The 19,951-nt window shown below is 44.4% G+C and overlaps 2 protein-coding genes across 2 annotated transcripts; one reads left to right on the plus strand and one right to left on the minus strand.

Moving 5' to 3' along the window:
* Positions 1–40: 40 nt before the first annotated feature.
* On the plus strand, positions 41–4,806 carry LOC121601799 (WASH complex subunit 4-like). Its single transcript, XM_041930594.1, has 9 exons — positions 41–135; positions 225–475; positions 538–1,097; positions 1,167–1,655; positions 1,725–2,282; positions 2,349–3,293; positions 3,368–3,641; positions 3,715–4,170; positions 4,246–4,806. The coding sequence occupies exons 2-9, from the start codon at positions 454–456 to the stop codon at positions 4,524–4,526; spliced, it is 3,585 nt and encodes a 1,194-aa protein (XP_041786528.1). The 5' UTR covers positions 41–135; positions 225–453; the 3' UTR covers positions 4,527–4,806.
* A 156-nt stretch (positions 4,807–4,962) lies between these two features.
* On the minus strand, positions 4,963–5,833 carry LOC121601803 (protein SREK1IP1-like). The gene is made up of 2 exons (XM_041930600.1): positions 5,586–5,833; positions 4,963–5,520 (listed from the first exon to the last, which is right to left on the minus strand). The coding sequence occupies exons 1-2, from the start codon at positions 5,688–5,690 to the stop codon at positions 5,089–5,091; spliced, it is 537 nt and encodes a 178-aa protein (XP_041786534.1). The 5' UTR covers positions 5,691–5,833; the 3' UTR covers positions 4,963–5,088.
* Positions 5,834–19,951: the final 14,118 nt, after the last annotated feature.

The raw sequence follows: 19,951 nt of genomic DNA on the forward strand, positions 1-19,951 counted from the left end.
TGAGTTTTCTACTCTACGTGAGCGATACATTTGTTTGTTTAGAATATTTACCAGGTCCTTGCCAACGGTTGCTAGGTGTCTGGCATATATCTGAAGGGTGTCAAATGATTGGTCGAAAAGAGGACAATATAGAAGGTGCAATTAAATGTAGAAGTATGGATTGTTAAAGTTAAAACATAGTTTAAATATTCTTCTTTTTATATATTTTGGAATAAAACCGACAGAAACATATAACGGACAATTTAAAACTCAACCACCACAAACATAACGACACTTTAAAATCCGACGAGAACACAGGAGTTGATTGACAGTGTTTTCATGACAGTTAGAAGAAGAAGAAAAAGTCATAGCATCAACAAACCGACATGAATCATCAATTGTTATCACTAGTCGGGTGAATATTATTCCTATTTCTGTTCATTTCCTTTCAATGATATGAATTAATCAGTCGTGATGGAGACGGTTGTTTCGTCAAGTGAGTGTTTGCGTATATACACGTTGTTATATCACGAACTAACATGTTCACTTCCTTTCCAGGCCATCTGTACGCAACGCAGATCAAGGAGTACGGTCATTTCCTGAAAGATTATGATCAAAAGCTAGCCCAGCTCCACTTGCCTGCCCTTTCGAACGGACCCGTGCCCAGCATCGTGCGATTGGACTACGCGTGCAATAATGAGCGGCTGCCGCCCGCTCGCATGATAGAGACCAATAGCATCAACAGTGGCAAATCGAACAGTGCCACACCCGGCACTAGCACCCTACCGCTGAACAAGCTACTGTCCACCTTTGCGCAACTGTGCCGTGAGATCGATTGTCTGGAGCAGGAGATACGGGCGCTGGTACGCACTATTTACGATCGCACCGAACCATTCCGTGATGTGGAGGATACCGATCGTCCGCCTCTGCTATGGATTGCTCAGAATATCGACCTGATGGCAACGGTGCAGTGCCACTACGAACGTCTCCGAGATGTCGGCGTTCTGCTGCTGCGTCAAATCGGTGCCTTTTTTGACGAGGAAGCATCGTACGGCCGAGCGAAGCGCACGAAAAAGAATGGTCTGGATGGGAAGTCACCACCGTCGTTGGATGTAGACGTGAGTAATCCACAGACGAAACTATGAGAAGTATGTAGGTATTTGTGTTCATTCGTTCATAATTTCCAGTATCTCTTCGACTATATTGGAAAACTGTTACGCGTCGCCCTGGAACTCGATCATATAATAGGCAAGACTCACCTCAAAGCGCACTGGCGATCGTTCGCTCATAAGCTTCGCCAGCCGACTAAAAGCGCTCCGTCGAACAAGGCCGGCTTCCGCGATCTTCTGTTCGTGTGCCAAGCGATTGGCTTTTGGATTGGGGATGAGTCCATGCCGGAAGTGACGGGCGAAAGGCGCCTTCTCGAGGCACTGTACAAGGTGAAAACGCGCTTCGATCCGGTTTGCTCCGGGGAAGCCTTTAGCGATCGGTTCATGAAGTTTTTGAAGCGAAAGCTTACCAACCTTACGGCGTGTGCAAAGACGACACCAAACGGAGTAGATTTCACACAATCGAAGGATGTTATTGGCGTGAACGTGCTGCTGAATTTCGCCCTCTATCTCTTTCTGCCGATCGAGCAGCGCATGTTGAAGAATCTTTTCGAGCTAAACCTGAAGGTGGGTAAGGAGTGAAGGATACCTTCGTAGTTGGAAAATGGTACCATCATGGAAGCGTTTTTCTTTCAGTTCCCCCTGATTCCGCTGGAGGACAATTTCCCCTGGCAGCCGGACGAGTTCATACAGGCGCATGGGCATAAGCTGCTGCGGGATTACGACGCGAGTGCGGCTCCAATTTCCGTCAGTACGCCGCTGTCTACGTCGTTCGATTATCAGAAGGCACGGGACGCGCAACTGCAGGCGCTGGAAAAATCGGCTACAGCTGCCGTTCTCTGTCTGCATGCGGCCAGCTGGCTGGTGGAGGCTCATGTGCAGTTGCGCAACCGGCCACCCGTGCCCGGGGCTTCTCAGGATGATGGCAATTTTACGCTGGAAAAATTGCGCATCAAATGTGGCCTGCTGCTGGAGGGTGTACGACTCGTGCGCGAGATGGAATACGTGCTGGGAACACTGTACGCGCTGTACGGTCGACGGGCTACGGAAAGGACGGACCGATTGATACAGTACCGGCGCATGGTGGTAGAGTTTTTGCTGTCCTCCACTCGCCGTTCCGTCACTGTGCCCTGCCTGCAGTTTATCGTTCAGCATCAGCAGCATAAAATCTACACCATTGTTAATAATGCCAAGGTAAGGCGAAGGTCCGGTGACAGTGTTTCATTCTAACTTGGTTCCACCTTTTCTTTTTTTGGGTAGAAAAAATTGCTCCGCGAAGCAAAGGAATCCAAATCCACCGCCAATGGGTCGCTCTGGCTGGAGAAGATTTCCACTATCGATGTGTTGGAAAAGTGCCTTCACGGTCCGGCCACACCAGAACGGGTGGGGTTGGCACAACTGACCATTGCCCTGTGCCACGGAAGTGCGTCCAACGGCGGACCTCCTCTGCTAGCGCTGACGGATGACGCGTACCGCAAGGTGGAGTCACTGCTGAACCGCCTGGCCACCTTCATCGACTGGGAGCGGGAGTGCAATCGTCTCGACGTTGCCGGCAAATATACGCCCCTGCTGGGCCCGAGTGCCCGGCTGGATGCACTCTCCGTGAGTGTCGTTCCCATGAGCAACCGGATCGAAGCATTCATACGATGGGACTTTCACGGCAAGTGGCATCAGATCGAACCGTTCGATCCGTTCCGCGACGGATGCGACGCGGCAATGGGTGAACAAAACCACACGCAGAAGCTGGTGTTTGCGTTTCTGCGCACGAAGCTCACGCAGGAGCCGGATGGACGATGGCTGTCCGCACGGCATTCGGTTGCGCATCATTTGAGCGATGTGTTCTACACGCTTTCGACCATCTCACCGTCCGAGTGGCGCATCTATCGCGAAATGCGCTCCATCGTAGACCGGAAGTACGGTATACGGTTGGTGGAGGACCAGTTGCCACGGACGACGGCCGAGGATAGGCGGGGCCCGCGTGGTCACGGACAGGACGACGATGTGCTGGCGCTGATGGAAGATTTCGAAACGTTCATCGGCTCGTACGGGTACGATTTGCACGGCCAGCTGTTTATTGAGCGTCAGCAGGCAGCGGCACCGGCAAGCGGCGGTAGCACCAGTGGTGGCGGTGTGCTCAATGTGGTCAAAATTGAACACATTGCCAATTCCATCAAGCGCCACGGGCCTGGAATTATAAGCACAGTGGTAAGATGCGGTAGAAACATGTGTAAGGGCTTAGAGAAGATTACATTTGTCCCTTACCTAATCTCTTCCATCAGGTAAACTATGCATTCCAGTTCCTGCGCCAGAAGCTGTTCACATTTTCCCACTTCCTGTACGACGAGCAAATACACTCCCGGCTGGCTGCGGATGCGAAAAAGCTCGTTACTGACAGTAACGACTCAGCGGGAACTGGTGCATCGTCCGGTGTGAATGCTGCCAATTATACGTACGACCGGGCGCTCGCGTTCAACCGACGCATCCGAAACCTTGGCCTGTCGGACGATGGTGAAACATACGTCGATCTGTTCCGCAAACTGATCTGTCAAATTGGTAAGCTGCCGAAGACGACCAAAGAGTTCACGTTGCTATGACGATCTCGCTTCGCGTTTCTTCTCTTCCACAGGCAATGCGATGGCTTTCATACGGATGCTGCATGCCGGTGCGCTGCACGAGTGCACCGGTGCCGCCGAGTTCGTCTCGAATCCTCCAACGGCAGCGGAAGCGTCAGAGCACGATCAGGCACAATCAAGCGAACCGACCGTTGGCTCCCCGGGTAATCAGTCGGCCGTTAACATATGGCGTCAAGATATGGCCACCGTTCGGACAAGCTGGCGACTGGAGAATGAGTTTTTCCGCCTGCTGCTGAATGCGTTCGACGGGTTGCGGCGCCGTCGGCCGACCCATGCGGATGGCGAAAGCTCTGCACCAGCGGACAGCTTTGCGCATTTAGAGCTGTTTTATCTGATCATACCGCCGCTGACGATCAGCTACGTCGAGGCGATGCTGAAGGCAAAGGAAACGATCGCTAAAAAAGATCGGCACGGAACGTTTCTGCCAACGGACGATGGTTTCGTGATGGGTAAGAGCAGCGTCGTTCTGTTTAATGCAAGTGTAACTTAATAATAATCCTCTTTTTGCTTTTCCCTCGCTAAAGGGCTTTCCTATCTGCTGACGCTGCTCAACCAAACGGCAGCGTTCAATTCGCTGCACTGGTTCAAGGAGGTACACACCAAATATGCCCGTGAAATGGGCAAACTGAATCAGCAGACGGCCGGTGGGACCTCCAATCCGCTGCAGCAATCCTCCACGATGGAACCGTCGGACGAAAAGATGCTGCCAACAGTATCGCTCACACGCAAACGGCTGAACGCGATGCAGCATGAGTTTGAACTGTTGCAATACAATTTGTCCAGCTCGAAGATATTTTTCAAATAGATCTTGTTCGACCTTGAAGGATTCTTACACCAAAATGTAAATGTTACACATTCCTTACGATATTTTTTGTTATATGCTGGGCACGATTTGTACCTCTCTCAAGTGAATTTTATGGATGTTATTGTGCGAAAAGAATAGTATATCAAATCAGTAGAAGCGTCAAATATATTTAAGAAGAAAAAAACGCAAATCTATCGCACTATCGTAGAATCTATTAATCGTATAATGTGTGTTGAATCATTTGATCAATAAAAAGAAAAAAAGGAAATGTTTAGCATTTTACTTAATATAACCACAATGACAAATTAAAAGGGAAAAGCTTAGTTGGAAAAGCTTTCCTAAAATTGATTCTTGTTTTTTCTGACTTTCCTACAACGCCACTTAAGATCCATTGTAAAAAGGCTTATTGCTGATATGATCAATCCATGCCTTTTTTAAATGATCACGTTTTTTCATCAACGTAAATGTATTGCAATTCATGATCTGTTTTTCAAGTGTATGTGTATGTATGTATACAGCTATTGTCCTTAAACACAATTGAGTGATTGATTCCGGATGCTCTCTAGCTGTCCGAGCTACTGTCGGAATCCTTTCGCTTGCGCCTGTGCCTAACCTTTTTGGACTTTTTCACTTCCCTTTTGCTTTGCTTCACTTCCCTTTTCCTGTATCGCTTTTTGGTTTTCTTTTTGTGCTTACTATCGCTACTACTACTACTACTGCTGCTGCTAGTGCTCCTATCCGAACTATCGCTATCGTCCGATCTGCTCGAGCGGGATCTTTTCCGATGCTTGCGCTTCTTTTTCTCCTTGCGTGCCTCCTTTACGCGGCGTGCCCGTTCCTTGCGTTCTTTGCGGGCCGCTTTCTCTGCTTTGCGCTTTTCTTCTTCCTCTTCCTGCTTCCGGAGCTCTTGCAGTGGTGTGAGGTAGTTCTGTTCGGGCGATTCACTACCTGGACGCTTTTGGACCGGTACTACGGCTTGGCTTTGCGGATCGACCTGTGGCGTGAGAGTCGTCAGCATGTTGCATGATGCTACACACCTTTTACGGTTGCTTTACTTACCGTCAGGTAGTTCCGGCACTGATACGTCAGGTGTCCTGGAAAGCCACACTTTTTGCAGGCTGCGCGAACATTCTCCTTTTGCGATAGACCTGTTAGGTACTCCATGTTGTGTGTGTGTGTGTGTGTGTGTGTGTGTGTGTGTGTGTGTGTTTGGGGTCACTAATCACGGTATAAATACGTATTTTTTACGAGTTAAAAAGTATTGTTAAAACTTCGTTTCGAGTGCTTCGAACGCAGTTCAATTGTTTACAAATCGTTCGAGAATGTAAACAAACATGATTTGACAGCCCGCTAAACATTGCGGGGTTTCGAGTACCCGTTGTGCAAAGTGACAAACAAAAAAAAAGCTTCTCGCTCATTTTTTCAGGTCATCTCCTTCCGCCTTACAGTTATCGTACCGCAACCTCCTAGCGATGCATAACTTCAATGCGAAACCATATAACAGTACAGAGGGAAGGAGAAAGCTCTTAAACTTTAAGTTGGCAACCGGATACCCGGGTATTTTTTTCAACTTCGAACTGCAATAACTTTTGATTCATTCCTTTTATTGACCTGAAATTTTCCGTAGCCTCCCAACTTTTAATTCATGATTTTTTGGTGCATAAGTTGTAATTTTAAACAGCCTGTAAGTATTTTATTTTGATTTTTTTTAACTTTACCACGTAAGTTAGCAACCAGCATACCCGGGTATTCTATACATTTTGTATGGAGAATGACGTTTCTCTTCTTCCTCTTTTCGTATTGTGCTTATTTTCGAGTCAAATTCAAGCGATTCCAAATTTCAATTTGACCGTTATTTTTATAATAAAATGAAAAAACTAAATGAATAAATGAAATAGAAGAGGATATATGGTCGGCATTACTTGCTTACAACATTAAGGCCGGGCTACATTGATCGTACTCCGTACTGTAATTTTGATTTTCACTAGCGCATCTGGCGGCGGCTGGTGGACGCGAAAATGGCTGAAATACTTGCACAACATGTTTATGTATCAATTACAAAGCTTTCTCAGTCCAGTTAAAGTGAAAAACATGGAAAAATAACATATTTTCTGGAACGGCTCCAAATTGTTTGGCAAAATGCTTCGGTCAGCCGCCGCCAGATGCGCTAGTGAATATAAAAATTACACCACGGAGTACGATCAATGTAGCCCGGAGCCGGCTCCGAACCAACAGCTCTGCTCCAACGGCTCCGGCACCGGTTTTAACACAGTGAACAAAAAAATAAATAAATTAGGTTTCAATTGAGAAAATCCGTAAATAGCCGAGTAAGTCGTGTTTAAAGTAATTTAACTAAAACAAAAAAAAAGAAAACATAAAACAAAATTGATAAGTTTTGAAAATTGTTAAGAAATGGGACTAACGAATGATACACAACGTCATGCATGTCAATACTGCAATCACATCGGGCGTTAGCTTCCACACTTGCGTGAAGATATACTCTTTTTTTACGCTATCATACAATGCCGTCTCTATTGAACCGTTGGTCCGATGGCGCTGATTCGCCGCCGGCTCCGGAGCAGTGGCGGATTAAGGGTATCGGGGGCCCTAGGCGGCAAGACGAGTTGAGGCCTCCTGTAAATGGTAAATAGTGCGGGGGGTTGTTTTGGTACTTGCAATGAGCTTGCTGTTGGGAGATTACAGTAAACTTGAAATGTCGTCGGGGGGCCCCCATGATTGTTGGCTCTAAAATTTTGGTTGATGGGGGAGGGGGGGGGGGGATGGATGCAAATGATTCGTTAGCCTCGGGGTCCCAACGTCTATCATTCCGGGGGCCCTTGTCGTTAGTACTCTGTCCATACGGCATACTATAGACTAGCGATCTACGGAGCCCCTAAATCGATGGGGCCCCCGGCGACCGCCTAGTCCGCCTACCGTTAGATCCGCCACTGCTTCGGAGCCGTGGGTGCAGAGTCGGCTCCGGAGCAGTGATGGGTAAATTCAACAAAAATCCGGAATCGCTTCTGAATGACTCTGCCAAAATCGGAAGCGATTCCGCAAGGTTGGTGCAACACTCCAAACTCGAAACCGTCCGGAGCCGTCCGGAGCCGTCCGGAACCGCCCGGAGCCGCTAGTCGGTAGCTGGATCCGTCCGGAACCGTTCAGAGCCGACGGAGCAGACAGGAATCGTTGTAACAGTCGAAATTATTCTGAAACGCTTCAAATCGCATGCATCAGCAATAATATCTAATATAAAATTAGGAGTTGATGAGTTAAAAAAAAGTCTTCTTCATTTACTGTAGTGAAGATTTTTTTTAACAATACATGGTTTGATACTCTTTCTTAAGACCTCGGGACATTTTTTAAATTTAATTTGTAAAAATATGCATTCAATCTTTTTTCTTTCAATTGTTTTATTTACTAAAATATGAAAAGAATAATTATGCATTTGATGCGATGACTCAAGGGTTATACGTCTAAGCAATTTGGTAGACATGGCATGTTCTGGGCGTGGAACAATGTGTTCGAGAAATGTGCCGAAGAATCAGTATTGACTGCAATGAATTTAGGTATCATCAACGTTTTCAAGTGTCATGCCGTAGTATTCTAATTGTTTAAGAAAGAATCGAGAAGATGTCCCATGGTCTTTAGATAAAGTGTGAAACCCTGTATTGTACAAAAAAAAAAAAACTTCACTACAGTAAATACTGTTACAACGGTTCCGGTCGGCTCCGACAGCTCCGGACGGCTCCGACCGGCTCCAGCTGCCGACTAGCGGCTCGGAGTGGCTCCGGACGGCTCCGAACGGCTCAGGGCGGAATCGTCGGATTTATTTAGACGGTATCGGAGCCGGAGTAGCAATGCTCGGAAGCGATTCCAAGCCGTGGGTGCGATTCCGATAACCCATCACTACTCCGGAGCCGTTAGTGGGCTCTGAAACACCCCTCACTAATATCGAGGACAACATGTATTGTCTTACATACAATAGCACAATAGATATAGGCCGTGCACTAACCAGCCGCACCGAGCACCGTAATAAGTTTTGAAGAAGATTTTAGCAACTGGTTTGACTCGCAATCAATTCCAGAAATCGAAAAGCTTTGAAATTTTATCTAGGACTAGAGCAGGTTTGTGTTAAGCTCCTATAAAAGAGATAAATTTAGTTTCTGTTTCTGGAAATAGGTTCCGGATTAGTTAAAGGTTCGTGATTAGTTAGAAAGAATTTCCAAGATCGAGATTGATACAAATTCAGTTTCTGAACTGACATAGCATCAGTGTTGCAAAATGTTTTGAGAATCACATGATAATCACCACCGAAATCAATGAACATATCCATGAGTGCTTGATGTTTGTTGCTGATACTCAATGAAATTGCGTCATGGCATGCCAAACGCGACATGCGAGTGCCAAGCAAAGTTAATTCCGTAATCCTGCAAGCAAAGTTAATACTCTGACTGATAAGCTGAGCTTAATGCCGACGCAAGCAATATCATGATTTTTTTCTGGCAGTGAACAGTGCTGCCAAATGCCACCAAAACTCATGACTGAAACGAAGCACAAATGGGCTCACGTAAACAACTGAGGTGATCAGAGGTGAGACTCAAACAGTTGGTGGACCAATCACATGCTCGGTGACATTTTGTTTAACACACTTGGTCGCGACATTTTTTGTCGGTGATAATCATGAAATTCTTGAAATATACTTGGAGTGCAACAAAATGGGCATGCTTTCTAGCTGTGTGTGATTTGATGGTATGTCGGTTCAAACACAGTGAGAAAACATGCTCATTTTTTTGCTTGGGACCACTCGAACGGACCGCAAATCTCCCATGACTTTCGTGATGATCATCGTCAGAAACTGTGGAGACCAAGTGATTGACTAAGAGTTCCACGCAAACAATGAGACAATGAGATTTGGCTGATTTAGACTAAGGGATATTGTTGGGATGAATTTTCGCTAACCGCCTTTGAAACGGTTCTGAAACTATATTTCATACATATTAGCCGGCATCGCGAATAAATGAACTCTTTTTAACAGTCGTTTAAAGTTCATTTTGGTTTAACCGAGTTCATTTGTTGTTCATTCCTGTTAAAATAAACGATCGTCAAAACAGTTAACGACTGCTCGAAATGGCATATAGGCAAACACGGGGAAAAAATTCGAGCAGTACAATTAAACGACTGTTAATTTGTATCGCATACGCTCTTGACAGTCGTTTCCCAAGCGCCACAGATTAAGCTTAAACGACTGGAAAATTGAATATCCATAGGAAAAAAATGAAAGCTTCACAGCTTCATTGGGTTGATCAATAGATGGCGTATTACAACTCATCATTATATTGCTATCCTTTTCTTGCAATGTGTTTCGACAAGTTTCATCTTATAATGACCTATATAGCCTTCTAACTTTCTGAGCAAAAATCTATATGAATGGTCGTGTGGTCAGATACGTGGGTATCCACACCAACGACCATTACTCAAATCTCACTTGCTTCAGTACTGGTGGTTTCCGTTGGAGTTTAGTATTTAAACAATCGTATCGCCGTTCTAGTTCTAGCGATGCATAACTTCAATGCGAAACCATACAACAGTACAGAGGAAATGAGAAAGCTCTCCTCCAAGCGAGGAAGCTCCACAGGTTGGGTATCCCACAAACAGATGGCGCCACCAGCTTTTTTGCTATTTTTAGAATGCATGAGTCGTTTGCCGTCTGCTAAACGAAGTCTTTCTATATTCCGTTTAGGTAGAGAATTTGAGGCGTTTAGAAGGCGTTTAGTGGTCGTTTAGTGGATTTGTGGCACTTGGGTTGTTTAACGGCGGCATAGGACCAGTCGTTAAAATTAACAAATGAACTCAATGCGTTCGCGATGCCAAATTCTAGCAATTTTTAACGACTCTGGTTAAATTTTAACGACTGTTAATTTTAAACCAATTCTTTCGCGATACCAGCTATTATAACACGATCACATTTGATTTCACCTTTTCACTTACTTTTCTCGTCCCTTCACTAATCTGAGTTTTAACGCTTACTTAATATTAATTAATTAATATCCGTGTTACGCTTATGGCTTGGTATTTGCTCCTTACTCCTCGCTGGTTGGATTGCTTCTCCCGTTTCGCTGCGATTCTCTTGACGTTCGCCCTGTATGACTTTCGTCTCGTCAGGGGTGTTCAAACGCCAAGGGTGTCGAACGGTTTCGTCGCAACATACCCCCTCCCGTGAACTCTCCCTACTGGTGCGAAGGAGCTTTTATTGATTGGGTTCACCTACTGCAAGACGTCCAAAACAGCAAGCCTGCTCGCTGATCGTCGTTGTAGACCGTTCGACGTGCGTACTAAAGCCTCTCTAACTCTCCCATCTTTCCCTGGTGTGACCTTTTCTATTTTCCCCCTGGTCCATTGGTCTTTTGGTGTAGTTCCTATTATGATCACAAGATCTCCTATCTTCAAGTCTTCGACTTCTTTGAACCATTTACTTCTTCTTGTAATGACCGGGAGATATTCTTTAAGCCACCTTTGCCAAAACTGTTCGGTAATATACCTCGCTAGTTTCCAGCTACTCCTGAGTGTTGCTTTCTGCTCTACTTCGGGTGAAAGTATTTGTTTTGTTCCGTTTGAGTTGCCTAACAGGAAGTGATTTGGTGTTAACGCCTCTTCGTCGGCTGATTCAAGCGGAATATACGTTAAGGGTCTGGCGTTTATCATTGCTTCAGCTTCTAACAATATTGTTTCTAACGTTTCATCATCTGGCTTCCGCGGTGAGTCTATTACTGTACTGATTGCCGTTTTGACTGACCTAACTAGTCTTTCCCAAGCGCCACCAATGTGTGGTGTTTGCAGGTGGTATAAATTTCCAGTTAGTTATTTGGCTTATAAATGTAACTGCAAGTGCGCTACTGATCTCTTCTTTAATTTCATTGCTAGTTCCTTGAAAGCAAGTCGCGTTGTCAGACCAAAACTCTATGGGCGTGCCTCTTCTAGCAATGAATCGCTTTACTGCCATAATACAAGATTCTGTGCTCAGAGAATAAACTACTTCTAAGTGCACGGCCCTCACTGTTAAGCACGTGAAGAGTGCTATCCAACGTTTTGCATTAGCTCGACCTACACGCACTAGTACTGGACCGAGATAATCCACTCGGTGTAGGTAAACGGCTTGGTGAAGGCTGCCAGGCGCATTTTTGGGAGGGAAGCCATCGGTGGCGGCCTCGGATACCTTCTCATCACTCGACAGTACGGGCATGCATCGGCCACCTTCTTTACTAATGCTCGTAGATTGGGGATGTCAAAGCATTGGCGTATTTCGTTCACTACTGTCTCTCTGTTTGCATGTCGATACTGGTAGTGGTACCAACCTACAATAAGGAACGTAAGGTGATTATTTTTGGGAAGTAAAACTGGGTACTTAGCTGCAAAGGTAGCGTAGATTGATGCACCGATCCGTCCTCTCATCCTTAGTACACCTTCTTCGTCCATGAAGGGCCACTTTTTATAGATAGGACTGGATTTGCGGACATTCCCGTGCCGTTCGTCCGGGCCTCCAAGTGTCTTGCTCAGTTTCGTCACCTCTTCTGGGAAGGCTTCGTGTTGCGCAAACTTCCATAGCGCCAATTCTGCTTTACGCAGCTCGTTCTGCTTGAGTATTCCAACCTCCAAAGGTGTACTGGACACTTTGCGCCGCAAATTTTCTATGTACCGAATAGCGTAAGCAACAGATCTAAGAAGTTTCCTCCAGTAGTTGAACCGCGCTAGATCGATTGGTGGGTTCACTGGGCGAATATGTAGATGTGTCGCTCGTACTTCTTCATCGGTATCGGAGACTGATTGTTTTGCCGGCCATCGTGCCTCAGATTCGTGTAGGAAGGAGGGGCCACGTAACCACGGATTGTCCATCGTCAACTCGGGCCCGTTATTCCACTTAGTCGCTAAGTCGGCCACATTTTGTTTCGAGGGCACCCACCTCCAGTCTCGTGGTTCGGTTGATGTCAGAATTTCCCCCAGCCGTACCGAAACGAACTGTTGATACCGTCGAGGATTTGCTGATTGTATCCACGTCAAGCACACGCTCGCATCAGTCCAAAGTATATGGCGTTTTATAGGGAAGGAATGATTATCTCTTATAACGTTTAACATTCGAACTCCTAGGACTGCCGCCTTCAGCTCGAGCCTTGGGATAGAGATGGTTTTTATAGGGGCTACTTTAGTTTTTCCACCTATAAGCCCAACATGAATCATTCCATCAATCTCTATCCGAAAATAGGCAACGGAACAGTACGCGGTTTCACTTGCGTCTACGAACACATGCAGTTGCAGATCATGAAGGTTTTCGGGGTATGGGGAACGAAAATAGCATCTCGGTATGCGTAATTTTTCTAAGTGTGGTAGTAGTTTTATCCACTCCCCCCATCGTTGACACAAGTCGGTTGGTATTTGGTCGTCCCATTCAATACCCTTTACCCACATATCCTGAATAAGAGTTTTTCCATGTACGAGGAAAAACGATATTAGTCCCATGGGATCAAACAGACTCATTACCACCCTCAGAACCTCTCGTTTTGTGGGAATGTGATGTTCGCGGAGAATATGTCGTATATTTTCGTTTGAGGAGAAGGAGAATGTGAAGACATCTTCTTTTATCTTCCATTTCATTCCTAGGACCGATCCGGTGTTTTCTCCTCTTTCCAACATCAGATCTTTAGAGGTCTCTTCGGCGGGGTCTCCAATACTGTTCAGCACTTCTGCGGAGTTAGATAGGAATCGCCGAAGCGTAAATCCTCCCTTCGAATGTACGTGCTTTACTTCTTTCGTTACCTCTATAGCTTCTGCTACCGTGGTGAAACTCTGCAGATAATCATCTACGTAGTGGTTATCAATTATCGCCTTTGCGGCTCGGGGAAACTTTTCTATGTATTCTTGTGCGTTCAAATTTTTTACGTATTGTGCCGAGGCAGGCGAACACGTTGAACCGAATGTCGCTACATCCATAACGTATACTTGCATATGGTCTGACGGTCTGTTTCTGTACACAAAACGTTGCGATTGGCGATCGGGGTGTCGAATTTTATTTGATGGAACATTTCCATTATGTCGCCTGATACCGCTACGGGAAACTGTCTAAATTGGCTTAGTACTTGTGGCAGCGGGGTCAATAGGTCTGGACCTTTCAGCATTTTTGAGTTAAACGATACTCCTGAGACCTTGGCTGCTGCATCCCATATCAGTCTAATCTTACCCGGCTTCTTCGGGTTCTGTACAATTCCCAACGGTAAGTACCATACTTTTCCTACCTCCACTGCGGAGAGTTCTGTAAGACTGGCTTTGTGTGCGTAGCCTTTTGTTTCGTACTCACTAATAGTCTGTCGTACTTTTTCTTCTAATGCTTCCATTCGTCTAACGGCCATAGGATAACTGTCGGGAAAGTTTGGGCAATCGGTGTTCCATAATAAGCCTGTTTCGAAGCAGTTACCTGAATCTACTCGTTTTGTGGTTTCTCTCAACAAGAGGTTTGAACGCTTTTCTTCTTCTGAGTCCAAAATTCCACTTGCCGTTTTCGTGCCATAGTCCTCTATCGTAAAGTAGTCTCGCAGTTGATCGTTTACTTCTCTGTCACTATCTATTGGCGGTGCGGCGTGAAAATTTACAAGCGCTGTCGGTACCCCTTTTGGGACTCTTCTCCATAGATCGACCAACCTAGTCGACACATGGCAGCAATGGGATCGGACGGTTGTCCTTCACGGAGCTTGATCGGTACCCTGACTCGAATGTTGTCCAACCCGATCAGGAGCTGTGGCTGCACGTGTGTGTAGCTCTGTATCGGCAGCCCTCTAAGGTGTATATGTCTTTGTTGCAGTGCTTCGTAATTTAGTGTCTGTGTTGGGAGCATTAGCCGGCCGACCGTTCTGACGTTCTCTAATCTGTACCTCGTGTTTCTATCTTTTCCGGAAATATGAAGGTTTATTACTTCGGAGTTGTGCTCTTTCCTCGTTACATGTCCTGTCCATTGCAGCGTTAGTGGTGTTTTTTGACCGTGTACACCCAACTCTGTTGCTATTGATTCGTCGATTAGTGAGTATGTCGATCCTTCATCTACGAAAGCGTATATTGTTAGAGAGTTGTTGTTATGGTACAGGGTAACGGGTAGGATTCGGAATAAAGGACTAATAGAATTTACCTCATTTGCATGTGTTGCGCACGCACTTACGGCATCTTCGGTTGTCGACGGGGAATGTAACAGCTTGTGGTGGCGTAAGCGGCATCCATCCACCCCACAGCCATGCCATGACTTGCAAGGCCATTTGCCGTGGTTGTTGAGGCATGTTCTACATAGGGATTTCGTGTTCACAAATTTCCAGCGATCACTCACATCTGCAGCTTTAAATTGCTCACACTCGTAGACACGATGCCCCTCACGCTGACATACCGCACAGGTTTTCTTATGTGGCGTACTAGATGGTCGAGATAGAGATGCTGCTCTCTCATTTCTCTGCGACGCTTCGAAATTTGTTGTAGCATGCGTATTCAAGACGGCCGTATTTTTTCTTCTAGTTTCTCCTATTCTGCTTATCTCTCTCAGATCGTTTGTCACCGCACAAGCGCGCCTTGCCAGGTTGTTTACATAGGTACTAAACCCTTCCAACCCGTCCGCTGCTTTCTCTTCCTGAAATGCAGCCCAGTTCAGCCTCATCTCCCCGCTCAGCTTCTCTTCCAACTCTTCTAACAGCATTGGATTGTTCAGGTGCGCGTTCAGTTTAGCTGCCTTCATCTGGTTTGTTAGTGCTTTCACTGCTAACCCGAACTCTATAACGGTTCTCATTTTATCCGGTCTCGGGGGTGGCAAGTTACGAATTTTGTTTAAAAGTGAACGAATCAGTAGGCTCGGTTTTCCGTAAACCATCTTAACGATTCTATCACATCTGGTACGTTCTCTTTTATCGTCAGTTGACCCTTCACCAGTTCAAGCGCATTGCCCTTAAGGCATCTTTGCAATCTTATTAGATTCTCAGCACTACTAAATCCACACGTTTTGGCCGCTTCCTCGAAAGTACTAAGAAACAGCGGCCACTCTTCCGGATCCCCACTAAATATCGACACTTCTTTGCCAAGGACGTGACGCGCAGCGATTTGCCTTCCAGACAAGCCTTCTTTCCCTTCCTTTCGCTTTCATCTTTCTTTTCTTCGCTCGCTTGTCCCTCGACACTTGACGTCGCTAGAGGTTTTATATTAGATACTCCGGGTTTGGAGAGAGTGTCTTCACGAGGTGATATTTCTTCATCAGTCGATCCTTGGCCAGTTTTTAGCCAGCACACTATTTTCTCGCTATAACTGACCTCTGAGCCCGCTCGGCTGGCTTGAGATAGTTCTCTCATGATTTCGCGCTTTCTCTCCAGGGACTCACGACGTATACTCTGTTCTTGAGCCTTCATCTCAGCTTCGGCTTTGAGTGATTTCTCCCGAAGAATACTCTCCTCTTCGGCAAGCTTTTTCTTCTCTTCTAACTGACGTATCAGCTCTGCGTTCTCACGACATGCGATCTCTCGCTTTTCTGCGATCTCCCTCTCTCGCATCCGTTGTTCCTCTTCCACTAGCTTAAGCTTCTCTTCCACGTTTAGTGAGAGGATAGTTGATGTAACACTTACTGGTGCAATCTTCTCGCTTCGCTTAGTGGAGGCCGTTGACCCCTTCCTCGATCGCGTAGCGGGTTTCAAGCTGGCTGTGTCCCGATCGTCACGGAATTTGGCAGCCGTGGACTCCTGCTTCATTCTGCACGCGGAGCATACATACCTTGATGCTGGATCTTTGACGGTAACGGTCAGTCCCGCACACGTAGCATGTTCCCATTTTGTGCACAAGCAGCACTTCTCCATCGTGGCTTTCTCATCCTGTGGTTGGCTACACAGCTGGCACTTCGGTGTAGTGTCCATCCTTCTATCTCTTTCTCTTACGTGAGAGAAAATTTCAGAATTTGTTGGGATGAATTTTCGCTAACCGCCTTTGAAACGGTTCTGAAACTATATTTCATACATATTATAACACGATCACATTTGATTTCACCTTTTCACTTACTTTTCTCGTCCCTTCACTAATCTGAGTTTTAACGCTTACTTAATATTAATTAATTAATATCCGTGTTACGCTTATGGCTTGGTATTTGCTCCTTACTCCTCGCTGGTTGGATTGCTTCTCCCGTTTCGCTGCGATTCTCTTGACGTTCGCCCTGTATGACTTTCGTCTCGTCAGGGGTGTTCAAACGCCAAGGGTGTCGAACGGTTTCGTCGCAACAGATATGATAATTACAAAAAATATCACCAAGCATGTGATGGTCGCAACAACTGTTTGAGTCTCATCTCTGATCATCACAGTGGAGCTCGTGACGCTGACATGGATTTTGATGCAGCCGGAATTTGTCATGATTATGTCAGTGACATATTGGGGAACTGATCACAGTAAAAAAAACGTCATGACAAAGTGACTGATAAAGCATTGGTTGCTAAAATGTCACTAAACATGTATTGGACACACCAACTGTTTAAGCATCACCTCTGATTGTCACAATTGAGTTCGTGACGCTGACATGGATTTTGCTTCAGTCAGATTTAGTTATGACATTGGCAATGACATTTTGCAGCACTGCATAGGATTACAACACTGTGTTCCTAAACGGCAACTCGTCACCAGTTGTTGAACATAAATCAGTTCTAACACAACTTCCAGGTCCAGGATTGGTAATCAGTTTCTCCAGCTCGATAAGTTTGGGAAAATGTCCTTGGTCCATTATTATCTGTTGAGCACGGATAGGAACGAAAACAGTTCCCAGATACCATAGAGTCAGTGATAAAACCGTTACAAGACCTTATTGGGTTTGATTTTTCTTTTCGTATCATTTTCAGAACTTGAATTGATCCAAGATCACTTCTGGAAATGGAATAGCTACGAGATTTATTCCATGCGTACGATTGATAAGATAAACAATCCTGAGCCGTGATAGGCAAAATTGCAAAATACGATGCGTTAGCCATTAAGGCCACGATGACACATTGACCGATGAAGCCAACAAACGTGTGATACATCATGATTATTCAATGTAAAATAAGCTTAACAAAAACAGCAAAAGGATTATTATTTCTTCAATGTTACAGAAAATTTATTTGTTTGATAGTATTATAATATTTATAGTTATGTTCAAATTAATATTACTTTCATATTTATATATTGTTTTTATAATTATTTATAGCCGTGTGTGAGTGTGTGTTCCTTATGCTTCATTATGTTTGTGTTGTTTGTTCTTAGTCGCATATGTTTTTGCTTCCTTTTTCTCTTCTTTTTATTCTGTTTGCTGTATTTCCATTCTTCTAACGTTATTGTTGATCGTTTTGTATTTTCTATTTTAATTCTGTATTGCTGTTGCTGGTTGAGTCGTTTTATTTACTCAGAGTTGCTTCTAAAATCGATTGGTTACACACGATGGATGATTGAAACACTCACTAAAACTGGTTTACTTTCAAAATGAAAAACGAAAACACGATTAAAAACATAAAACAACAAACACACACACACACAAAAAATGCTAGCGTGCACACTCCTACACACATACACATAAACGACAGGTGTCCCAAGTATTGGATAGCAAAGTGTGTTTGCATACGCTGTGCACCTTCACAATATATGTTGTTTTAATAGAAAAATGCTACCGCGATTTAAATAACTAAATTCGTACGGATACAAAATCATTGAATTGTAAAAAAACAAAAAATGAGGATAAGTTAATAGAACGAAAAAAAAAAACTATGCAAAACTTACTAAATTAGCTAAGAAAAAAAATCAATTTCAATAAACGAAAAACGTTCAATTTCACTTGTGTTAACCGTCTTGCAGTTGCATGCAGAAGGTCTTAACAAAAATTTTGTATGAACATTTTTATAAGGTAATTTTAGTTTAATCTCTGATAAATTTCCATTGTGTGTTGTGAGTTGTTTTAACGCAATTCGATATCTTTTGTCGGTTCTAATATTGCAACTTGTGTTTTATTTTTCATTTACAGTTGTTGTTTGACCTCGCTTTCATTTTTATGTATCTGTCCTTTCTTTTCCAATACACTTTATTTTTGCTGTGTTATTCGGTGACATATTTATACTTTATACGTTCTTTTCTGTTTTCTCCTTCCTGTTGTATCTTTTATTACATTAGCTCAAGCTAAATTTGTTTTTTCTACAACTTTTTCTCTTTCGTTCTCTTTTCCATTTTTACACTTCCATTTCATTCTTGTCTCAACATTGCGCGTTGTGTCAGGGTTTTAGGTTATGCATGTTTCGCATAGTTTTATGCTTTGTTTCCTACCACCTTTTTGTAGTTGTTGCTTTAGTTTTCCTTGTAGAGCATTTTTCAATATGTATTTTGTTTGTCGCTCCATTACGAAGATCAGTTGTTCTATGTTATGCCCGTAAACCTTTCTCTTTTTTCCTTTTTCATGAGTCGTTCTAGCTCTTATAAGAAGTACACTTGTTGATTTGCGGGGGGAGGGAGATGAATTTTAATACAAAAGTGGAGCGTTAGTGTCCTAATGTACAGAGGTAGTGAGAGAGATAAACGTTGAAGAGAAAAGGAGAGGATATTTTTGCATTTAACAGCGTTAAAATAGAACGACACTAATAACAGAATAGGGATCTTTTCTATTGCAAATAATTCGTTCCATGTTGAAGGTTATCGAAGTGCTTGTAGTTGATCTCTCGATCTGAATCGGAAGGTATCTAACTTAGATTGGAACATCGTCACGAAAAAATAAAAGTTTTAATTTTAGTTTGCGAATGTACACTTTACAAGCAATGCAATTTAGAGCAGTAGGCAAATTTTACACAACAATTACACGATTTTACAATCAACGGAGGGTGCGCCTCCCATACCCACAAGTGTCTGTTTTCCTAGGATGTTGTGCCGATAATCCTTTCTTTTTTCGTATCGAAACATTGGACCCGTAGTTGGACCTGGGTACACGGCAAAGGATTCGAGGTGTGAGAGCTTTGCTGGAGCGGAGGATAAGGTGGAAGGAAAAGGGTGGTAGATTATGTAGCATATTACTGGTGTGTCTTGCAGTTCAAGTAGAAAAAAATCACAGATCGTGTGGTTGTTGTGGTTGCAGAATTTCAATGCCAATTTCAATGCTGCTTCGTTTAATCGATTCACCCACTTATTTTCTTTAATTTTACAATACACCAGATAAAGATTCTAATTCATGGGACTTTGTATTTTGTCTGTTTGCGGGGTAGGGGTAAGGCGCTGCAGGGAGGGTGGAGGGAGGGGGGGGGTATATTTTGCGCAGATTTTTATTATGAATTGTATGTGTTAGTGTTTCCTTTCACTTTTTTACAGTTAAAAACAATTTTAACAAAATGTCGCCGTATTTGCACTGGGGGGAGGGGAGCGACTATTAA

Source organism: Anopheles merus, unplaced genomic scaffold, assembly GCF_017562075.2.
Source record: "Anopheles merus strain MAF unplaced genomic scaffold, AmerM5.1 LNR4000186, whole genome shotgun sequence".
NCBI lineage: Eukaryota > Metazoa > Arthropoda > Insecta > Diptera > Culicidae > Anopheles > Anopheles merus.

Coding starts and splice junctions, on each gene's coding strand:
- LOC121601799 (XM_041930594.1), top strand. CDS start 454: ATGGAGACGGTTGTTTCGTCAA. Junction 3,642..3,714: donor CAAACTGATCTGTCAAATTG/GTAAGCTGCCGA, acceptor TCTCTTCCACAG/GCAATGCGATGGCTTTCATA. Junction 4,171..4,245: donor GGACGATGGTTTCGTGATGG/GTAAGAGCAGCG, acceptor CCCTCGCTAAAG/GGCTTTCCTATCTGCTGACG.
- LOC121601803 (XM_041930600.1), bottom strand. CDS start 5,690: ATGGAGTACCTAACAGGTCTATCGCAAAAGGAGAATGTTCGCGCAGCC. Junction 5,521..5,585: donor AGTGCCGGAACTACCTGACG/GTAAGTAAAGCA, acceptor CTCACGCCACAG/GTCGATCCGCAAAGCCAAGC.